General features: G+C 38.1%; 1 protein-coding gene across 1 annotated transcript in view; it reads right to left on the bottom strand.

Annotated features, from left to right (window-relative positions):
• The window catches only part of KCNN2 (potassium calcium-activated channel subfamily N member 2), a 180206-nt gene that overhangs the window by 119362 nt on the left and 38923 nt on the right, over positions 1-21921 (bottom strand). The window contains exon 4 of the mRNA XM_065873410.1: positions 14934-15352. Coding sequence (XP_065729482.1) covers positions 14934-15352 — 419 coding nt within the window. The remainder of the gene's footprint in view (positions 1-14933; positions 15353-21921) is intronic.

Genomic DNA, 21921 nt, shown 5'->3' with positions numbered 1-21921 from the left:
CATGGAGCTATGGTAGTGGTATTGCTCTTGACCTGACAGAATTAGATGACTTGTAGGGTCTCATCTGACCCAGATACTAAAGGTCTCTGGGCTGTAGGGCTCCAGATGGTACTAGATATTGTTTTTATCTTTGAGGAGTTGAGTTCACGTGGGCCTTTCATATCCCCATTTGCACAGAGTGTAGAATACCACAGACACTCAAAGAATACCTCTAAAGTAGAGAGAAGACTCATCCCCTCACCTCACCAGGATCAGATAAGAGTTTTGAGCATATTATGCCAGTGACAAATGACTACAATTGCCTTCCTGGTTCTTCCTCAAGACCACATCAAACCTGCCTATCATGGCACCTTCATTCCCTTTACCATCCAACCATGCACCATCACACCCCTACCCCAAACACCTGTTCCCTCATGAGAAATGCCAATGACCTTAGTAGGGCTAAAAGAACAGGGATCCAGATGACACAGGAGGTGAATGGTGGATGAGAAGAGTAGCAAAAGCTATCAGTATTTCAGAAATGGAGAATCTTTAAACAGGAATACAGAACCTGACAGAGTGGCCTCTCACTTCACACTGACAATCCTGAGCTTCTTAGAAACTATTAAAAAAAAAACTACCTTACTACTCGAAAGCACAGTAGGCAGACTACCATAATAATAGAGAAACTCATCCCTTTCCAGACATAGAACAAGTCAGAAATTCTAAGGGCTGGCCACCACTAAACTAGATTAAAATTACTAACCAAAGCTGATCTTTCCGTATCGGATGCTTCATTCTGTGTTGCTTTCTAAGATACAAGCATAAAACTACCTCAAAATAATGGCAAGTGGAGATTCAGGATAATTCTCCATAGATACCTAGCCTGTCCCCAGTTTTGTTCAAAAACAGAGAGCTTATGATCACTAATATACCCAATCACATGAAATATTGGGAACCACTTCTTTATTTTTTTAAATTAATTTTTATTGGAATATAGTTGCTTTCCAATGTAGTGTTAGCTTCTACTGTACAGCAAAGTGAATCAGCTATATGTATACATATATCCCCTCTATTTTGGATTTCCTTCCCATTTACGTCACCACAGAGCACTGAGTAGAGTTCCCTGAGCTGTACAGAAGGTTCTCATTAGTTATCTATTTTATACATAGTATCAATAGTGTATATATGTCAATCACAATCTCCCAATTCATCCCACCCGACCCTTTCCCTTCTTGGTGTACATACGTTTGTTCTCTACATCTGTGTCTCTATTTCTGCTTTGCAAGTAAGATAATCTATACCATTTTTCTAGATTCCACATATATGCGTTAATATATGATAATTGTTTTTATCTTTCTGACTTAGTTCACTCTGTATGAAAGACTCTAGGTCCATCCAAGTCTCTACAAATGACCCAATTTCATACCTTTTTTATGCCTGAGTATTATTCCACTGTATATACATACCACATCTTCTTTATCCATTCCTCTGTTGATGGACATTTAGGTTGCTTCCACGTCCTGTCTATTGCAAACAGTGCTGCAATGAACATTGGGGTGCATGTGTCTTTTTGAATTATGGTTTTCTTGGGGTATATGATCAGTAGTGGGATTGCTGGATCATATGGTAGTTCTATTTTTAGTTTTTTAATAAACTTCCATACTGTTCTCCATAATGGCTCTATCAATTTACACTCCCACCAACAGTGCAAGAGGGTTCCCTTTTCTCCACACCCTCTCCAGCATTTATTGCTTATAGATTTTTTTAATGATGGCCATTCTGACCAGTGTGAGGTGATACCTCATTGTAGTTTTGACTTGCATTTCTCTAATAATTAGTGATGTTGAGCATCTTTCCATGTGTTTGTTGGCCATCTGTATGTCTTCTTTGGAGAAATGTCTATTTAGGTCCTCTGCCCATTTTTAGATTGTTTTTTTTTTTTTATATTGAACTGCATGAGCTGCTTGTATATTTTGGAGATTAATCCTTTGTCAGTTGCTTCATTTGTTGACATTTTCTCCTATTCTGAGGGCTGTCTTTTTGTCTTGTTTATGGTTTCCTTTGCTGTGCAAAAACTTCTAAGTTTCATTAGGTCTCATTTGTTTATTTTTGGTTTTATTTTCATTACTCTAGGAGGTGGGGTGAAAAAAGATCTTGCTGTGATTTTTGTCAAAGAGTGTTCTGCCTATGTTTTCCTCTAGGAGTTTTATAGTGTCTGGCCTTACATTTAGGTCTTTAACCCATTTTTAGTTTATTTTTGTGTATGGTGTTAGGGAATGTTCTAATTTCTTTCTTTTACATGTATTGATAGCAGTTCAGTTTTCTTAGCATCACTATTGAAAAGGCTGTCTTTTCTCCACTGTATACTCTCGCCTCCTTTGTCATAGATTAGATGACCATAGGTGTGTGGGTTTATCTCTGGGCTTTCTATCCTCTTCCATTGGTCTATATTTCTGCTTTCATGCCAGTACCATACTGTCTTGATTACAGTAGCTTTGTAGTAGAGTCTGAAGTCCGGGAGCCTGATTCTTCCAGCTCTGTTTTTCTTTCTTAAGATTGCTTTGGCTATTTGGGGTCTTTTGTGTTCCCACACAAATTGTAAAATTTTCTGTTCTAGTTCTGTGAAAGATGCCGTTGGTAATTTGACAGGGCTTGTATTGAATCTGTAGATTGCTTTGGGTGGTAGAGTCATTTTCACAATATTGATTCTTCCAGTCCAAGAACATGGTATATCTCCCCATCTGTTTGTGTCATCTTTGATTTCTTTCACCAGTATCTTATAGTTTTCTGCATACAGGTCTTTTGCCTCCTTAGGTTGGTTTATTCCTAGGTATTTTATTCTTTTTGTTGCAATGGTAGGGAACCATTTCTTTAAATCAAGAAGGTTACTAAATTTAAGTTTCCACTATGTTCACTGGCAAAAGATATTTTCTGCCAATCCAACTCAAGCTGAATACTTTGAGCCTTACATTGTGGCTTTTGTACTTACAGGCCATCATTCTTACATGACGTTTCATAAGAGGTTTTAAAGCTACAACAAGAGATATCACAAAGTCTGCTAAAACTTATTTTTAAATTGCATCTTCTGTTAGAATATTAAATACAATTTGATAAACTAAAAGAGTACATTTTATGTAACACAGATAGCTTTTAGAACATGAAATCTATAAGAAGAGACATGAACACAAAGATATTAGGTACTAGTCACTCAAAAATCTTTTGTCCCTGAGCCAATGTGAAATACTGAGTGTCAAATATCAATTGCCATGTCCCAGTGATTTTTACTATGATATCCTGTCACTGTGATACAAAGCGTCCTATGAAGGATAGTCAAACAAGGGTCATCTGGTCAGGTAGCCCATGGCTAGAGCATCACTCTTCCAAAGTCATGACTGTGGACTGTCATAAAATCTGGCGAGGTTACACAAAGAAGAGAGGGAGCTTGGTTTTTAACAGTCTCTACCTTCATCCCTAAAACGGGGTCAGACATGTTACAAATGTTTGCCCTTGGTCATGAAGAGAGCTGTGGATCAATTAAATCAAATTATTGCCTCAACTGGAGGAGGGGGGGAAGAATCTTAAGTATCCCTGTGGGAGGCAAGTCAGGAACATCTTCACCCTAAGTGTAAAAATGACAGATAGTGTCTGGACTTAATTTTTCATAGTACTACAATCATTAAAGCAATGTAAGAACTACAAAGGTAGTTGAGCTGAAAAACCATCTCCCTTTCTTCTTCCTCTCTTCCTGTTATTAGAAAATAGTGGTTACTAGAAAAGCAAGACTTCAGGGTAGGAAAAGGGCAGGAAGGAGAAGCATATGAAGCAGCAAACTTAAGGGATTCAAGTCTCTTCAAAGAGCTCACAGACCCCTATGTGTGTGTAGGTGGCTTTCTTCTTGTATGGCTTTGGGAGACAAGGCTGATTTAGAGAAAGGCAAGTATACATGGCTTCTACATGTTCAAACAAACAGGAATGAAAATGAAAAGACAAGTCACAGAAAATATTTGCAAAACATATACCTGATAAAGAACCGGTAGCTAGAATATATAAAGAACTCTTAAAATTTAATAAGATAAATGACTCAATTTAAAAATGGGCAAAGTATTTAAAGAGACATTTTGCCAAAGAAGACACACAAATGGCTAATGACCGCAGGAAAAGATGTTCATCATCATTAGTCATTAGAGAACTGTAAATTACAACCACAATAAGATACCACTTTATACTCACTAGAATGGTTATATAATTATATAAGACTACACACACACACACACACACACACACACACACACACACACACATATATATGACTGACAGTGTTATATATCCACATATATGTATATGACTGACAATGTTGTCAAAATGTGATGAAACTTGAACCCTCATATATTACTGATTGCTGGTGGGAATGTAAAATGGTGCAGCCACTCCTAAGTGTTTACCTAAGAGTAACAAAAACATATGTTCATACACAGATTTCTATACCAAAGTTCACAGTAATCCTATTTATAATAGTCCCTAAAAGGGACTAGATGTGTATCAGTTGGTGAATGTATGAACAAAATGTGGCTTATCTTTACAGCAGAATACTATTCATCAGTAAAAAGGAACAAACTATATACATACTATATAACGTGGCTGAACATTAAAATCTTTAAGCTAAGTAAAAGAATCCAGATGCAAAAATAAACTACATATTATCTGATTCCACTTCTATGAAACACTCAGAAAAGCCCATCTATGGAGACAGACAGCATATCAGAGGTCGCCTGGAACTGGAGGGAGCAGGGACTTAATGTAAATGGGAACAAGATTTTGGGGAGGGCAATGAAACTGTTTTAAAACTCAATAGTGGTGATGACTGCATAGGTGTAAACAATTACTAACAACTATTGAATTGTACAATTAAAATATGTATATAAATTACACCACAGTAAAGTTGTTAAAAAAGAAACCCACAAGCATGACAAGAATCCTCTTTTCTTTTTACACTTTAGCCAAAAATTATGGTGGAACTCTGTGTGAAGTTTTTTTATTCCTTTATTTATTCACCAAACATTTATTGAATAATGGCCATGTACTCAAAATGGCTTTGACTTCGCCACCATGCTATGTTTAAAATATTTGATGACTGGGCCTTTTCCAACATCCCTAGGAATTTGGCAGTGATCAGACTATTTATTAATCCATGGGATTCTGAATCAGGGACAAAACAGGGCTGAAAATGGCAGACTGGGGGAATTCAAGGATTGACAATCCCCTCTGTGGGGCCTCAGGAAGCATCAATAGACCAGATTCTGGTCGGGCAGGTTGGCAAGCAGGAGGGACACAGTTCATCCAGTCGCACTGAAGGGAGTCAAGCCAAGCAGCCCTCCTGTGAACAGTAGGTGCTCTATACCACAACACCAGCTCTGGGATACAATTCTAACACCCACCTCATTCCCTAACTGAATTCTCATAACACTAAGCAAGCCCACTGAACTGTACTAAGGCTATAAAAGTTCAACATTATAATAGAAGGCAGATTTGTCCAAACTCTATAAATGTTCAAAATTTGTACATTTTATCACATATAAAGGCACTTTTTTGTTCTTCAATTTCTTTTGTTATTCTAGTGCTATTTTGCAATACAGTAACATTAAAAATAAATGATATAAGGGATAAGAAGATGTAGTACATATATACAATGGAATATTACTCAGCTGTAAAAAAGAATGAAATAATGCCATTTGCACCAACATGGATAGACCTAGAGGTTATCATACTAAGTGAAGTAAGACAGACAGAGATTCCACCTATCACTCATAGGTGGAATCTTAGAAAAAGATACAAATTAACTTATTTACAAAATGGAAACAGACTCACAAACTTTGAAAACAGACTTATGCTTGTCAAAGGGGAAAGGTGGGAGGGAGGGATAAACTAGGAGTTTGGATGTACACACTACTATATATAAAATAGGTAATCAACAGGGACATACTGTAAAGCACAGGGAACTCTACTCAATATTCTGTAATAACCTATATGGGGAAAGAATCTGAAAAAGGATGGATATATGTATAACTGAATCATTTTGCTGTACACCTGAAACTAACACAATATTGTAAACCCACTATACTCCAATATAAAATAAAAATTACAAAGAAACGAAATTGAGCTATTTGTAATGAGGTGGATAGACCTAGAGTCTGTCATACAGAGTGAAGTAAGTCAGAAAGAGAAAGACAAATACCGTATGCTAACACATATATATGGAATTTAAGAAAAAAAAATGTCATGAAGAACCTAGGGGTAAGACAGGAATAAAGACACAGACCTACTAGACAATGGACTTGAGGATATGGGGAGGGGGAAGGGTAAGCTGTGACAAAGTGAGAGAGAGGCATGGACATATATACACTACCAAACGTAAGGCAGATAGCTAGTGGGAAGGAGCCGCATAGCACAGGGAGATCCGCTCGGTGCTTTGTGACTGCCTGGAGGGTTGGGATAGGGAGGGTGGTAGGGAGATGCAAGAGGGAAGAGATATGGGAACATATGTATCTGTATAACTGATTCACTTTGTTATAAAGCAGAAACTAATACACCATTGTAAAGCAATTATACTCCAATAAAGATGTAAAAATAAATAAATAAAGGATATAAACTTTAAAAAGAAACAGAATGTAGAAAATCCTTCAGGCAAGTAGGGAACACTTGAGTTTTTGCCAATCAAGCCCCATTGATGTCTAAGACATATATTAATTTTCTTAAAGACAAAATAGCTTGAATGTCAGGACCTCTACATTTAGACTTTATGTTCTTTCTTTTTATCTGGCACAGTGGTTCTGAAGCTGGAGAGAAGGAGGACGCTGCCCAGAACTGCATACACACACCCTGTGTAATGTACTATATGGATGACCTAAAGGGTTTTCCAAAATGGGAAGACTCTCAGAACCCATACTGCATAAAATCTGGACATCGGCATGGATGTCCGGATGGGAGGACTGTGATGAACCGACTAGGTCAACGAAGTTGGATTTCTAAGCTGTTCGGCTTCTCACTTTTTCTGCTTGAACATAACCATTGCTGGTATTTTCAAACTGTACTCATGGGAACAGAATCTCAAAGCATCTTGGCAACAAATATTAATCCTTATTGTTGTCTCAGGAGGTAGACCAAAAAACAAACCCTATGTACATAGGAACGAAGAGAAAATCGCGCTTGAGAGAGCACTGGCTTGCTTTCTGTAAGACTGTAACAACCAATTTATTTGGCAAACATTACATTGAGCACTGATGCTTTGCAAGGCACAGATGCATGATGAATGCTTTCAAACTGCAGACTTTTATAACTTGAAAGGGCCCATTTTAAAGTTGTGACTCATTTATGGGCCTGAAAATGCTACATCTGTATGTATGAATCAGACCCTGGAAGTATAAGTTTACAAGGTATTACATGACCATCATCCACAAATTACAAAGCCATTGATGAAACACGTAGACTTTACCTAGCAACAGCTGAAACTTGAAGTGGTAAGAAATAATCTAATTATCCAGGATACTGTAATAAACCAAGGTGCCAGCAGGATGCATAGTTTATGACTAGTTTTACAACTACTGAAGAAACTTGATGACAAGTAACATGCTTCAAATTTAAGTAAATCAACAGGAAATGAGGCATCTCTGGGGATCAGGGCTTGAAAAAGGGCAGGCCTTTGAGTGAGTCTCCTAAAAATGTAAGAAATAAATCATAGACGGCAGATCAAGAAAACAAGCTCGTGTTCTAAAAGTGTAGCCTCTCATTTCGCATCCCCCTACATGTGATCCTATATAAATAATAAAAAAATAAACAAATAGAACAAATGAAACTTTCAGATCCCAGCTACCTCTCCTCCTTGAAAAACTGGCTTATATCACATTAAAAAAATAAAGCAAATGAAAACATTTGTGAAACTTGAAAATTAGAACTTACATCATTTAATCATCCTAAATAGTTTATCACATATTGAAACTTAAAGTTCAGTTTTATGTAAAATTGTCCTCTATATAGAGGAAGTCACAAATGTATATGATTTGAGAGTAACAGGTTCACACCTACTTATAAAATGGTAACCACCACAATGGTTAATTAATTTCCTAGATGTAAATAACTACCATTCTATAATTTGGCCTTATTGGTTCTGAGGAATAAGGGTATTCATTTTACCTTAGTATGTACAAAATTTAGATGATATTCAGAGCACATATTCAATAGAAAATGGAGGCCTAAATCAGATGTCCTCTATGAATTGGTGCTAAAAGTGTAAAAACCTGTTTAGTTACAAAATAAGGTATTCTAATCCTACAAGGACTTTCCTTAGCAAGTCCTCCTTCATAATACTGATATCTGAAGACATAACCAATTCTTGTGCTAAAAACAGCTATTTTATATGAAACATATGTTGTATAAAGTTTCATTATGGGGCATGATTTGACATAGGATATAACATTCTATGTTATAATAAAATAAGTTTCAACTGCATTTCAGAAATCACCTTCCAAACAATTAATAAGAATGCAGTGTGACCATTAGTGACAGAGTTAAAAAAAAAAAGGCTAAATTGATTAATGGAAGAAATGAAACATGCTTTTAAGACACTGAATAGTAGATTCTAAACACAATTCAAACTCCACTCCTCAGGTTGCCTTGGAAAATTAAAAAATAAATACCAAATGTGTTTCCATCTGTTTTTAGTGGTGGAAAGAATTTATTCTTAATCCGCCTAAAATGCAGTTTAGATTATTAGAAGCTATTTAAAATAAATTTCATTGTTTGCTTCTCTAATTTTCCCCCTTTGAAAAAAAAGCAAAGCATTCTTAAGTCATTTTTAGAAAATTTACTCTAACTACTGCCTATTAGTTAATGCACACAAATGCTCTTAGTTTAAAACAATGAGATGATTAAAAAGAGTGTTTTTAGCTACTAATGTCTTAACTAAAGGAATCTTTTCCAGACACAGAAACAGTGCCAGCATGTCTAGTTTATTACACATTTCTACAATGTCACTTTTCTGCTTGGTAACATTGCCAACGAAGTTCCCAGTTTGCCTTTCTTTCCCCTTCTTCCTCTCCATCCTAAAGTTGGCTCCTCTCCCACATTATAAAACTTGTAGCAAAAATAAAAAGAATATATTGAACCAAGAAACATTTCTAAAAATTCTCAAACTGTATAGAAAGTTACAACCCCTTTCTATAACCTTTGGAAACTTCAGTGTTGACATAGTACTATGTTGGCCAAATAAATGTTCTTTTCCCCTCTTGGATATTCTCAATGCACATTCACATAGTAAATGTTCTGAGAAGTAAAAAAGAAAAAAAAAACAACACTTTTCTTTATGTAATACAGCACTGGCCCATGGTATCCAGTCCTACCCCTTGTAAAACAGCTACTAACCTTCCTCCAAAACAGTGTCTAGTGAAACACACTTTGGGATGAACAACTCACCTATGCCATCTTTACAGAGCCAGTGAAGCCTCAAAAAGATTAGGTCAGGATAGGGTAATTCCTAATTTTCAGGACCACAAGCTCTGGAAGTCAGACTTCTTCTAAGATATAAATGTTCCTGAAGTTTCTCCTGAACAGCCTCAGGCCACACTTCCCAGGCTGCTTCAAAAGGGAGTGTTCTTTGCAGGCCTGATGTCACCTCAACACAAGGCCAGACCAGAATCAGAGAGAGAAGGGATATTGTAATCTGGTCTGGGGCAGCCTCCTCCTGACAAGTGTAGGGCACAGAAATAATGCCAGACACTTCCTGCTCTGCTTCCTCTTATCAAAGAGAGAAAGAGGGAGAGAGAGAGATGAAGGAAGGGAGGAAGGGAAGAAGGACGAAGGGAGGAAGGAAGGAGGAAGGAAGAAGGAAGGAAGGGAGGAAGGAAGGAAGGGAGGGAGGGAGGAAGGGAGAAAGGAAGGAAGGAAGGAAGGAAGGTAGGAAGGGAGGGAGAAGGGAGGGAGGGAGGGAAGTAAGGGAGGGAAGTAAGGGAGGGAGGGAGAAAGGAAGAAGGAAGGAAGGGAGGAAGGGGGAAAGGAAGGAAGGGAGAAAGGGAGAAGGAAGGGAGGGAGGGAGGGAGAGAGGGAAAAAATAAAAGAAAGAAAAAGAAAAGAAAAGAAGAGTTCTTATAACTTATAGGTAAATCAGAGGTACATGATCTGCCAGGGTTAGTGGATAATATTTTCCAGAAACCTCTAGATGTGCTGTGCTCAGTAGAAGGAGACAGATAGGTTTGCCAAACAAACTGCTCCAGAAAGCCATCTGCCTTTCTCTCTCTCTCAAAATCTCTCTCCTTTAAAAAATATTTTTAGAGTTATTCTAATAAGCTGAGAAGAAAATTTCTGTCAGGTGTGAATCCCCTTTTATAGGGAAAGAATATTTGGATGAATCAAAGATGGACCTGGTGGAGCTCATTCAAATCCAAATTCCAAACCAAATAATAAGTGAGTTGTGTATTATATTTAAGTATTGCAGATTTCACAAAGGAAAGGAAGGAAGGAGAGAAGGATGGATGGCCAGAAGGAAGGCCAGAGAGTAAACATCTAAGGAAATGAAAGATGCAGGCTACAGCATGTTCAAAATTAACTTGGAAAAACAAAGTAAATTTTAAAAATACCTTTGTATCTTACACATTACAGTCTAGAGATTGTGTGTAGCAAAATGGGAAGTTTAATGAAAAACAGAATGTGGAAAATCTCCTACTATCACAATGCTGGTTAATGATTTTCTTCTCAACACTTGTACAATTATAAAACGTTATCTTTGGAAGAGAAAAGCTTATCAATCCATGCAGTTTTGCAATGAAGAATCCAAGGCAAAAAGAAGCAAGCTGGTTGACCCGAGGTCACTGAGCCCCTAAATTGCACTACTGGGACTAAATCCCATGATTGTCCCAATCATGGCTGTGGGCTCTTTCCCTTCCCCAACCCATGGATTTGTTCCCTTTAGGTAACTGTTGGCTGCAGACTCTCATTCTTGATACGAAACAGACAATTTTCACTTTCTTGTGCCTTTTTATGTGAAAACAAGGATGATCCGTCATCTAACAATCTCAGCACGTTAAAAAGCACACATACTTTGGGATGTGAGAAGGTTTGGCACAGCTTGCCTCAGGCTTTCCGTGTTTAGGGACAATGGGTTAAAAAGCTAAGATGAACGATTTTGAAAAGAAAATGAACGACATGTGCACGATTTTGAAGCTGTGTTATTGAATTGGCCCTTGGGAAGCAGATGCACTAGGGACCACCCATATAAGTGTATGTGTTGTTCAATTATGCTTTTACCTCCATTGTTATGTTGTTGTGCACGACATTTAAGGAAGAGTAATCTTCATAAACTAATAGGTATATCAACTAAGGTTTTCCATATTTATTCTTGAAACTTTATAGGTACAGCTGCTCCAGACAATATGACAAGCCTCTAAATACCATGATTGCTAGGAAACAAAGCATTACCATAAGCAGTCTACCTTTCTTTAAAAGGAAAAACTTTAATCCCTCAAATGCCATATTTATGTAGAGAAGTTCTAAAAGAGATTCAGGTACATAATATTAAAAACTTGTCATTACAAAATTTCTCATAAAAGCAGATGGACTTACCAAACATGCTGGCCTCAGCTCCCTCCCTAGACCCCCTTAAAATGACTAGAAAACAAACAAAAAAAGCACAACCCCACAGGGGTTATGAGTGCCAATACGGTAATAAAGTAGCTAGAAAGCCAACTGACCAGTGATAGCTTGAGAAAAGAGAATTCTAGACCAGCAGTGGGGAAAAGTCAGGAAGCAATCATATTTGCACTGAGAACCAGCAACCTTGCCCCTGCCTACACACACACACACACAAAAGACTCAGGAATTCTCGGCACCAGTACCTCTATGAGAGGAGATAAATGACAGAGCTTTCAACGTGAGGACAGGTTCAAATACTGCATAAAAGCAGTTAGACATCTAGATTCCCTCTTCCACTCTGTGTAACTGGTAATGCCTTTTGCCAACCTGGAAGAAGTCTGCAAATATATTGTCTGGAGAGGTAAAACACAAGGTCTATGGGCTGACTGCAGGGCGTTAAGCGCTGGAGAGAGTAAGCCTATTCCATTGCAACTAGGAAGACAATACACGTTCACATATTAACTGCTGAAACCCCTTCTTTGCCCCGTCTTTCAGTTCCCAGAACACTGCCACCTAAGCATCCACTTTCATGGCAGGACAGTAAAAACACTTCCCATGAGCCAGTCGGATTGTTCAGAAAAAAATAAAAATACGTAAAGATACTGAAACCGGTGTTCCATGCACCCACCCAAATTACCCTGTAGTGAAGTCCGCAGTCAACAAGTTCTAGATGTGTACAGAAAGCTTCTAATAGGTCTTTAGTGCCTCAATCTTAAGTATGAGTGGACAGCTAAGGTTACTTAAATACTTAAAGAAAGCTTCTAAGACAGACAGAAGCCAAAAACAAAAACGAAAAACAAACAAACAAAAAAAACCCAGAAAAATACATCTTTGGGGAAACAAAAAATATATAAAGGGAAAAAAATTTCAAACATTATCTCTAATATCTCTAGAGAAATAAAACAGTACATCTATGAAAAAAAAGCATGATGCTAGTTTAAAAAATGGGCGTTTGAGGATCAAATATGGGACTCTGAAAATTAATACACAGTAAAGAAGAAGTAAAATTCCAAAAGAAAGCGTTTGAAAGATAAATTGAAGTTAACTCTATATATGAAGGGAAAACAGAGATGGAAGACAATACAGAAGGAAATAAGAAAAAACTAATAGAGGAAGGCTGATATCCATAAACAAAAAAAACAGGAACAAAAATCATTAAATAATTCAAGAAAAGTTCCAAGAATTGAAGGAAATTAATTCCAAGATTGAACAGGCCCACTGGATTAAAATAGAATAACACCATGATATACCCTGGCGCAATTTTAGATCACTGATTCTAAAAGTTTCCAGGAAAAAAAAAGGGGGGGATTAAAAAATGAGAATAGCATCAGACTACAGGACCCTGGATGCCAGAAGAAAATGAAGTCTTCAATATTCTTCGAGAAAGAGCTTTTCAATCTAGAGTTTTCTATCCAGCCCAGTGATCAATGAAGCAAGAGACAAGAATGAATGCTGCCATACCTGAAAGGTCTCAAAAAATATCTCTCTTACCTAGTACCTTTCCTCAGAAGCTACTGGAAGATGGAGTTTCCAAAATGAGGGAATAAATGAAGAAAGAGGGAGAAATGAGGTTCAAGAAAAAAGGTACTCAACATACAAACAAGGCAAAGGAAATCCCCAATACGATGGAGAAGCAGTTTACAAAGTCTCCAGAAATTCAAGTTCAAGGTGAAATGGATAGATTTTCCCCAATATATAAATCCAATATAGAAAACTGAGCAAATAAAAAGAGGCAATTGGGGGCTTCCCTGGTGGTGCAGTGGTTGGGGGTCCGCCTGCCGATGCAGGGGACACGGGTTCGTGACCTGGTCCGTGGGGATCCCACGTGTTGCGGAGCGGGCTCGCTGAGCCTGTGCGTCCGGAGCTTGTGCTCTGTAATGGGAGAGGCCACAACAGTGAGAGGCCCGCGTACCGCAAAAAAAAAAAAAAAAAAAAAAAAAAAAAAAGAGGCAATTGTTAATTCCAGAGAAAATTTTTAAAATGTGCAGAAAAGGCAAAGTGTTTATAATATACTACATAGTTCAACTACAAGTGCAATTCACATAGTCATAATAATATAAATATGCAATATGGATTATTGGTGCTTACATAACTTACTGAGAAGAAAAATTACTTTTTGGGGGGGTAGATTAGGGAAAGTATGTACATGAAAGTGAAAGAAAACTAAAACTCCCAACTTCCCTAAAAATCTAGATGAAAAATCTAAAGGTAGCAAATAAGCAATGCCATTTAGAAATATGGAAAGCAATTACTAAAGAAATGGCTGAAGGAATTTAAAGTGATTGCCTCTGGAAAGTAGAAATGGGTGAGGTGTGTTCTGAGTTTGCTATTTTTGCAACAATTCTCATACAGATATTTCCTTTGTTAAACTATTTGTGTGTGTGTATATGAATGTTTGATTTTCAAAAACTAAATGTAAAAATACCTGGCTACTACAAATACCAACATCCTAATATTTAACAGTTCTATAAACTCCTAAGTCATTCCTATATGTCTATTGTTAATTTCAACTGGAATTTTCTTCACCAAGGTCACAAGAGGTTCCCCCCTCATTATGATAGAGTTCCTCCTGTTTACATAACAAATCTATTTTTGCTTGCTTGTTAAATGGCAAGGTTAACATCACAGATGCTCTAACTGATTAACCTAGACTCACTGAACAGTTTCTGAGTTCTGAGACCATGTGTAGGCTCTACACCACCAGAGCTCTTCAGACAATAAAACAAATACACACAGTCTCTTTTCACTAACTGTTGAGAGGTCAATAAAACCAAATATACACCTATAAGCCCCTTATCAGTAATCACGTGAACACTATTATAAATAGGCACTACAATCAACAAACCACTTTGAGACATTCCCTGAAGTTCAGACATCTTGCATCCCCACTTGTCCACTGGATTTCTGTCTCAACAATAATCAATACTATAACCAAAGAGGTGCCAAAATGATTCAGTATTACCGTTAAACAAATGTTTCTGATGGAAGTCTCCTATGCAATTTGTAGGTCTCCAAGTTTTGACAAGGATTATAAAGGCAGCCCTCTACTGAAAACTGATTAAATTAGAAAAGAAAATACATAATCATCAAGACATTGCTGTATGCAAGGTATCTTAAGAAAAGTTCTGTCACACTCATTTAAAAGAAGCACATTAGAGAACCCCAGATTTTCAAGAGTGAGTCTCTACATACCTCTAGTCTAAAATGCATTCTTTCTCCCACTTTCAAGGACACCATAAGACAAATTATGTTCTCAGGAAAAGAAACAAACTTACCTTTCACAAGCTCGGACAGTCCATGCAGCAATTATCCATAATGAGATACTAAAAACCAAGAGTACAGTTCCTGGGCATATAGTCATTAAAGTCTTCATAACAAAACGCGTATTGAAGTTTATCTTATTAAGTGCTCCAATGCTTCTAGAAGAGGCATCAGTGAAAAGTTTGCTGTGTAAAAGCATGACTCTGGCAATCAGATAGAGTCTTAAGAACATTGGTATAGATAAAATAATATCCACATCAGCAGTGGTGGTGGATGGGGCATAGGAGAAGGCAAGCCGGGCCGTCCATGTGAACGTATAATTCCCAGGTATGGGATGAATAGCACACACCAGTATTTCCAAGCAGATGAAGAAAATACGCTCATAAGTCATGGCTATTCTCCAGTCATCTGCTCCATTGTCCACCATGAACAACTGAAAAAATAAAGTAGAAAATCAGCTTCAGTATGGCATGAATGGTCCACAAGTGTTAGTGCAGATTTTTAAAATACATAACAGGTAGGTGACTTTTAGCAATCATGGCGAGCTCTAGGTCATAACTTCTAAACGCTAGCCCACGCACCGCAACGGAGAGTAGCCCCTGCTCACCACAACTAGAGAAAGCCCGCGTGCAGCAATGAAGACCCAATGCAGCCAAAAATAAATAAATAAAAAAATTTAAAAATAATAAATAAATAAATGCTAGCCAGGTACACCATTTTAAGAAATTGGTATTGGCACAAAAGGAGAACTTTATTTTGTTAACAATTAAAATTACAAACTTGCTATACAGGAGCCGAAGATATTTTGGAGTCCATGCCCCTGGACAATCACGTTAGTGACATCATTTTAAAATAAGGGGCTTGGGCCTGTCAGTAATGTATCTCCTCCTTAGATGAAGTCAGAAGGACTTTCCTTATAACAAGTTGCTCTTCTCTTTCAGGGTCTGGATCTAAACCTTGCACAATTCTAGCCATATTCCCAGTGAAATCTATTTACAGGGCCTCTGCAATCAATTATACCCTATAATGCAACAATGCCTGAGTGTTCTTAAAGGAAATCTTATTCTTGGCTTCTGAGAGGAAATCACAAGGGACCATAGTCAAATGTGGCAAAAACATTTCTTCCAGCTTCCTCGCTCCTGCTCTATTTTTTTATCTCTTTTCTTCTGCTCTCCCATAGCCTTCCCTTGGATTATTAATTTGTTTTCCATCTTTCTTTCTCTAATAAAGTTTCCTTTTTCCTATTTCTGTCATTCTTCACTCCACAATGAAAGAAAATGAAAAGAAAGAAAAAGGAGATAGATAGACGATAGATAGATAGACCAACTGACCATAAAAGGAACAGAAAAGAATGTTTCCTGTCTTTGCTGGTTGTTCAGTAAACAAGTCCCCCAGGCTCTAGTCCATAAACAACCAAAGGCATCTGGAAATGTGTGGTGACATTTCTGACTGCCGCAGTGACTTGTGAAGGCTACTGGCATTTAGAGCCAGGAAGCCAGCGGTGCCAAGCAGGCTGAGATTCTAAGAGTCCCACGCACAAAAAAGACCTGTCTGCCCAGAATGCCGACAGTGCTCCCCCACTGAGAAAGATGACATATTCTTTGCCTTTTGGTAAGTAGCCAACTTATGTAGAAAGCATGAGATGAAAGCAACCCAAGTGAGAACAGTGTGTTTTCAGGTAAGTGAGTCGCAAAGGAAGGTGGCTGAGCAGACCCCCAGGATGACTAGATTCTATGATCTCTGCTCCTCTGGGGTCAAAAAAGAGTCATTTTCCCACCACTTAAATGGTTACAAATTCCCATTCTAGGGTAATTATTCTGCAGGTCCTAGCTACTGCCCATGCTGTTATTCAAACACTGCCATCAGCGCTACTTTGCAAGGACAGGAATTTGAGGACAAAAATGATCACTTCTTTCTGGTACTTCAGAAAGTTAGAGAACAAGCAGAATCCCTTGTCAAAATTTTAACAAATTAAGTTATGGCAACATAATGGCTTTGGGTATGCCTTTATCATATCTTTTCATCTAGGGACCTCAAAGTGTTTGATAAATAAATGCTAACAGACAGTACAAATTAGATTTTCCAGTGTTCAATAAAGAAACAGATCATAAATAAAGCTGCCAAGTTGGCTATATAAATATTCCTGTTCAGTTCACCACTTTCAATATCACGTTGGCATAAAGGATTTCATTAATAAAGATATACAAAAGATTGTATAGAAAAAATGGTAGACATCTTCTAAACTTTATCTCAGTAAGTATTTACTGGGTACTTTATAACTCTAAAGGAATGTGACCCCAAAATCTTTTAAGGTGTTTATGTCCAAAAGAATGCATCCCTCCAACTAGTTACTTTGAGAGGCTCTGCATATTCTAGAGATGCTATCACTGCTTTCTTTGTAAATTGCTATCAGGGCCTAGTATAAGTCACATAAGAAAAACAGTATTGTTATTTAAATCTACATTTCCATTTCTACCAAAAATGGTATTACCCAGTTTGTCTACTTTCTTCACCAAACATGGCTCTTAACGACTTGGCAAAAAATCAAATCCACCCCCAAAAGAAGGACCAAGCACCAAGACTCCGGCTGAGCACAATTCCAAGACAGGCTTTGCCCACACCATTCTGGGCAACAGCAGCTTAAGTGCAGAATGAGTACCTTCCCAGGTAAGTGGTAAAGAAATGTATAATTCTCAGATATTACTTCCAGTCTCATACCTTTCCAGGCCTGGCCCTCCTCCCATCACTTAGATAAGAGCACTTGTTCCTCTGACCTCAGGCTACTCTCTTTTTCCAGGCCCCTTTTCATTGACCCCTCTGCTCACTTCCCTAACTAGGCTGGCTCTCTCTATTCTTTACCATCACTTCAACCATTATGTCATCGGTATTCTCAGCAGCCTCCTCCTTTATATTCTGGTGGACCTGCCCTGGTAACTTTACATCTAAGACCTGCAGGTGGGCTGGGGTCACCACATGCCTGCGCCTTCAAACTCAGCTGAACACTTAGCATCCCTGTGATCATGCCCCAGCTCCCTATAGCTTCTGCCCTGAAAAATCGTCTTTCTCCTCTAGAGCCAATTTTGTTCCCCTGTCAGTACACTTTCCCCCAGTATCAGAAATACCTCTACTTTATACTTCAGCCACAAACTCAAGTACATCTTACCTTTTCTCCTTATTTCCCTTCTCTTTTGTTCCACCTATTTAAAGCAATGTTACACGAAACCCAGTTCTCCTGCACTGACAGCCTAGTTCCTGTGCTTTCTCTCTCTCAGCAGAGTATACAAGCAAATCTGTACTGTTCATTAAAATCAAAGCAACACAAACAAACAAGGACTCCCACTGGCTCTATGTCTGCCCTAAGCGGTATTCATTTTCTCACTTTTCTTTCATGCCTCAACACCCCCATGGGGCTTCTATCCTCATCACCCCACCAATATAGCTCTTGCTAAGGGTCACTCAAAATACCTTAACTATGAGATCTGGTCCTTCCATCTTAATTTTCATCTCACTTGATCTGTCTGATATAAATCACTCCTTCCTTCCCAAAAAAGATCTTTTCTCTTGGCTTATGTGACATATTGCTTTCTTCATTTGCTGCCATGCTGAAGAATCCATCTCAGTTTCCTTAAAAAGCACCTTCCTCCTCCCCATTCAAGTGCCCCTGCTCCACTGAGGTCCATCTCTGACTCTTCTTTCTGTACTTTCCTAGGTGATCTCTTCCCTGCCTTTTATCTCCACCACCAGATTCCTCCTACTGGAAGCCATCCTCCATCCTCCAATGACCTTCTGAAAATGTAAATTATATAATCTTGCCGTCAAGATTAAAACCATTCCAAGCCCCCCATTCGGCAATCTGGTTTTGCCTATCTATTCAATCTCATTGCCCATTACTCTTCTTACATTTTCCTCTGGTTGCAGATTTCAGAACATACTACCTTAATTGTGCCTCTATGTCCTTGTACATTCTGTCTTAAGGACTGGAAAGTCTTTCCACCTAGCAAATTCTTATTCCTTTAAGACCAATTCCACAGCCTCCTCCTTTGGGACACTGTCCAGGCCCCAGACAAATCTGCAAAACTTCCCCCCTTTGTTATACCATGATCCCTGTATGTGCCTCTTATTGATGCTGCCACAGAGGACAATAGGATTTTTTTGTCAGACTGTCACCCCTACTTGTCTGTGAGGCTCCTTGAGGACATGATCCACATCTACCTAGTAGAGAATAATAAACACCTGGAAAATGAACTACCTTGATATTTCTCAGTTAATATTGATTAATCACTGGACAGGTCCTAACACTAATGATACATGGGAGATGAGAATACTAATGCAGAACGTAAGCGAAATAAATCTATGACATTTTCCAAATTGATACAGAACACATCCTATTAAATGTTAAGGCATTGCAGCCGCATAATTGTGCAATTCCATAACAAGTTCAGTAACATCCCCAGAGAAAATTTCTATCATGTAGTTGCTTTCTACTATCAGGGGTTTAATCAACACCTAAAATGATTTTAATTCTTGGTTTTATCACAGCACATACTTCAATGCCAAAGTTAAGAAAGAAATATTTCCTCTACTCTTCACATAATCCCCACCCTTAATTGCTGCTTACTCCTTTAGTTTATTCATTTATTTACTAAATATCCAGTGTACTGAATACTCACTATGTGCCAGGCACTGTGCTACGTACTAGCCACACAGTAGGATTTAGAGCAGAGAGTCTGCCCCATGGAACTAACTTTCACCAGGAAAGAAAGACGAAATCAAAAAAGCAGTCCTAAAGCAATTTAATGAAGTAATTATGCCTGTGGACACTGTGATGAAGGAAACACATAAGAGATGAAATAAAGAACAATAAATTGGTGGTGACAGCAGATGTGGTCACCAGGGAAGACATTTTGAGAAGTACCATTTAAGGCAACACCTGGACAAAGAGAAAAGCCAGTCATATAAACTGCCAGGAGAAGAACATTCTAGGCAGAGGAAATAGCACATGTAAAGGCCATGGGCTATAAAAGCTTAGCATGCTTAAGGAAATGAAAGAACACCAGAGTGGCTGAAAGTTAACGATCAAGGGGCAGAGTGAAAGGAGATGAGCTTGAAGAGCCAAAGATGGACCAGACATGCAGGACCTTGTTGGCCATAGTGTCAAGACTGGTTTTCAGTCCAAGTGCAGTGGGAATCCACTGAAAGGTATTAAGCAGAGGAATGACATGATGTGATTTACAGATAAAAGGGCTGATCCTACTGCTGTGGGAAAACCAGAGTTTACAAGGGAGGATACTAGTTAGGAAGTTCTATTGCATCTGATTAGTTGTAGTTAGCATCCCCCGACCTAGACCAGGGTGAGTAGGGGTTGCCATGGAAATGCATATAGTGGGTGCACTAGAAATATAGTTTGGAGATCTTGCTAGAATTTGCCAATGGGCTGAATGTGGGAGTGATTAAAAAAAAAAAGAATCATAGACAACTGAGTTTCTACTCTGTCAAACACAGTGGATGTCTGTGCCACTTCCTGAATATAATGGGTCAGATACAAGGAGGGGGGAGGTTCCATTTTGGCCACTGTCATTTGAGTATAGATGCCAAGTAGGCAGCAAGATATGCAAGTCACTCAGAGGAGAAGTCTGAACTATTGAAATAAATTTGGAAGGTGTCACTATTTAGGTAGTTTTATGAGATCAAAAGAAAAATTAGAGAAAATGAAGAAGACAGGACACAAGGCCAAGTCCTGAGGAACCCCAAATGTGGAGAGCAGCGGGAAGGTCAAGCCCTTCTGTGAAGTAGGAAGAAAAGAAAGTGTTATTTTTGGAGTCAAGGGTGAGGGCTGTCAATTATTAACTGTAAAATAATATTTACCAAATTCAGAGCTATGTTAATGTACTCAATATTCTATACAGAAAATGAAAACACTCTAAACATCACAGGTTTTCATCATCTGATTCCATGTCGAGTTAAAATCCAACTGTAAAAATACTCCATTACATTCCATATGATCCATATAATATATATATATATATATATATATATATATATATATATATATATATATATGATCTCTTTTAGGCTAACTTGTGGGGGAGTTAAAGTAATCAAAATGACACATTAAACCATCTCTATATTCATTTATCATTTTGATGTTGATAAAAGAAGAAAGATTTTAGGGCAAAAGCATGACAGTTTCATCTACTTTAATTCTAGAGCTGTGGTTAATGGTCTTTGCCAGAGTAAAGTAAATTGTAGGCACAACAGAATATGCCCTACGAATATATCCCACCCCAAGCTTGAACTTTCCAGTGCAACTGCTTTATATTTGCTCAGATACTCCAAAAATAATCTACTTCAAGCTCATTGTCCCAGGTGAACTGGCAGTGAGAGTCATCAGCAGGAAGAAGGTGGGAGAGGTCTGACATAGTGATCAGGTCACATGATGGCATGGGAAACTCTGCTCAGCCAGCTCAGGAGAGCGAGGGGCTCAGCTGCAGAAGCCTCAGCTGCCTTTGACATATGATTTTCCTTTTCAAGGAGGCTGAAAGCTCTATGGTCTGATCTGGGACAGTGTCTTACATATCCTGGGTTTCCTTTCTGGTAGAGAATTCACAGCAGTGCTCAGCAAAATAGTGGTGCTTGAAAATCATTCTGAATAAAATAAATTTAGGCATGTATTTGTTAAGAAAGTAAGTATAGGTAGAATAGCCAAAAAAACTCTGAAAAGAAACAGTAATAGGGAGAAGCAGCTCTGATAGATTATTAAACAAATTAATGATTGAAACCATGTGGTACTGCACATAAAATAACAGAGAGGCCAATGGGAAAGGAAAGAAAGTTCAAACTAGACCCAACACACTGGGGATTTCACAGGACTATAAAGGCAGACAATCAAATCAGTGGGGAAAACACAGTTTATTAAAAAATGATTTGGGGACAACTAAACAGCCATCTAGAGAAACATAAAGTTGAAAGGATGCCTCATAGCAAATACATCAAGAAAAATTC

Source organism: Phocoena phocoena, chromosome 3 (genome assembly GCF_963924675.1).
Source record: "Phocoena phocoena chromosome 3, mPhoPho1.1, whole genome shotgun sequence".
NCBI lineage: Eukaryota > Metazoa > Chordata > Mammalia > Artiodactyla > Phocoenidae > Phocoena > Phocoena phocoena.
This window is presented reverse-complemented; position numbering and strand designations above follow the sequence as displayed.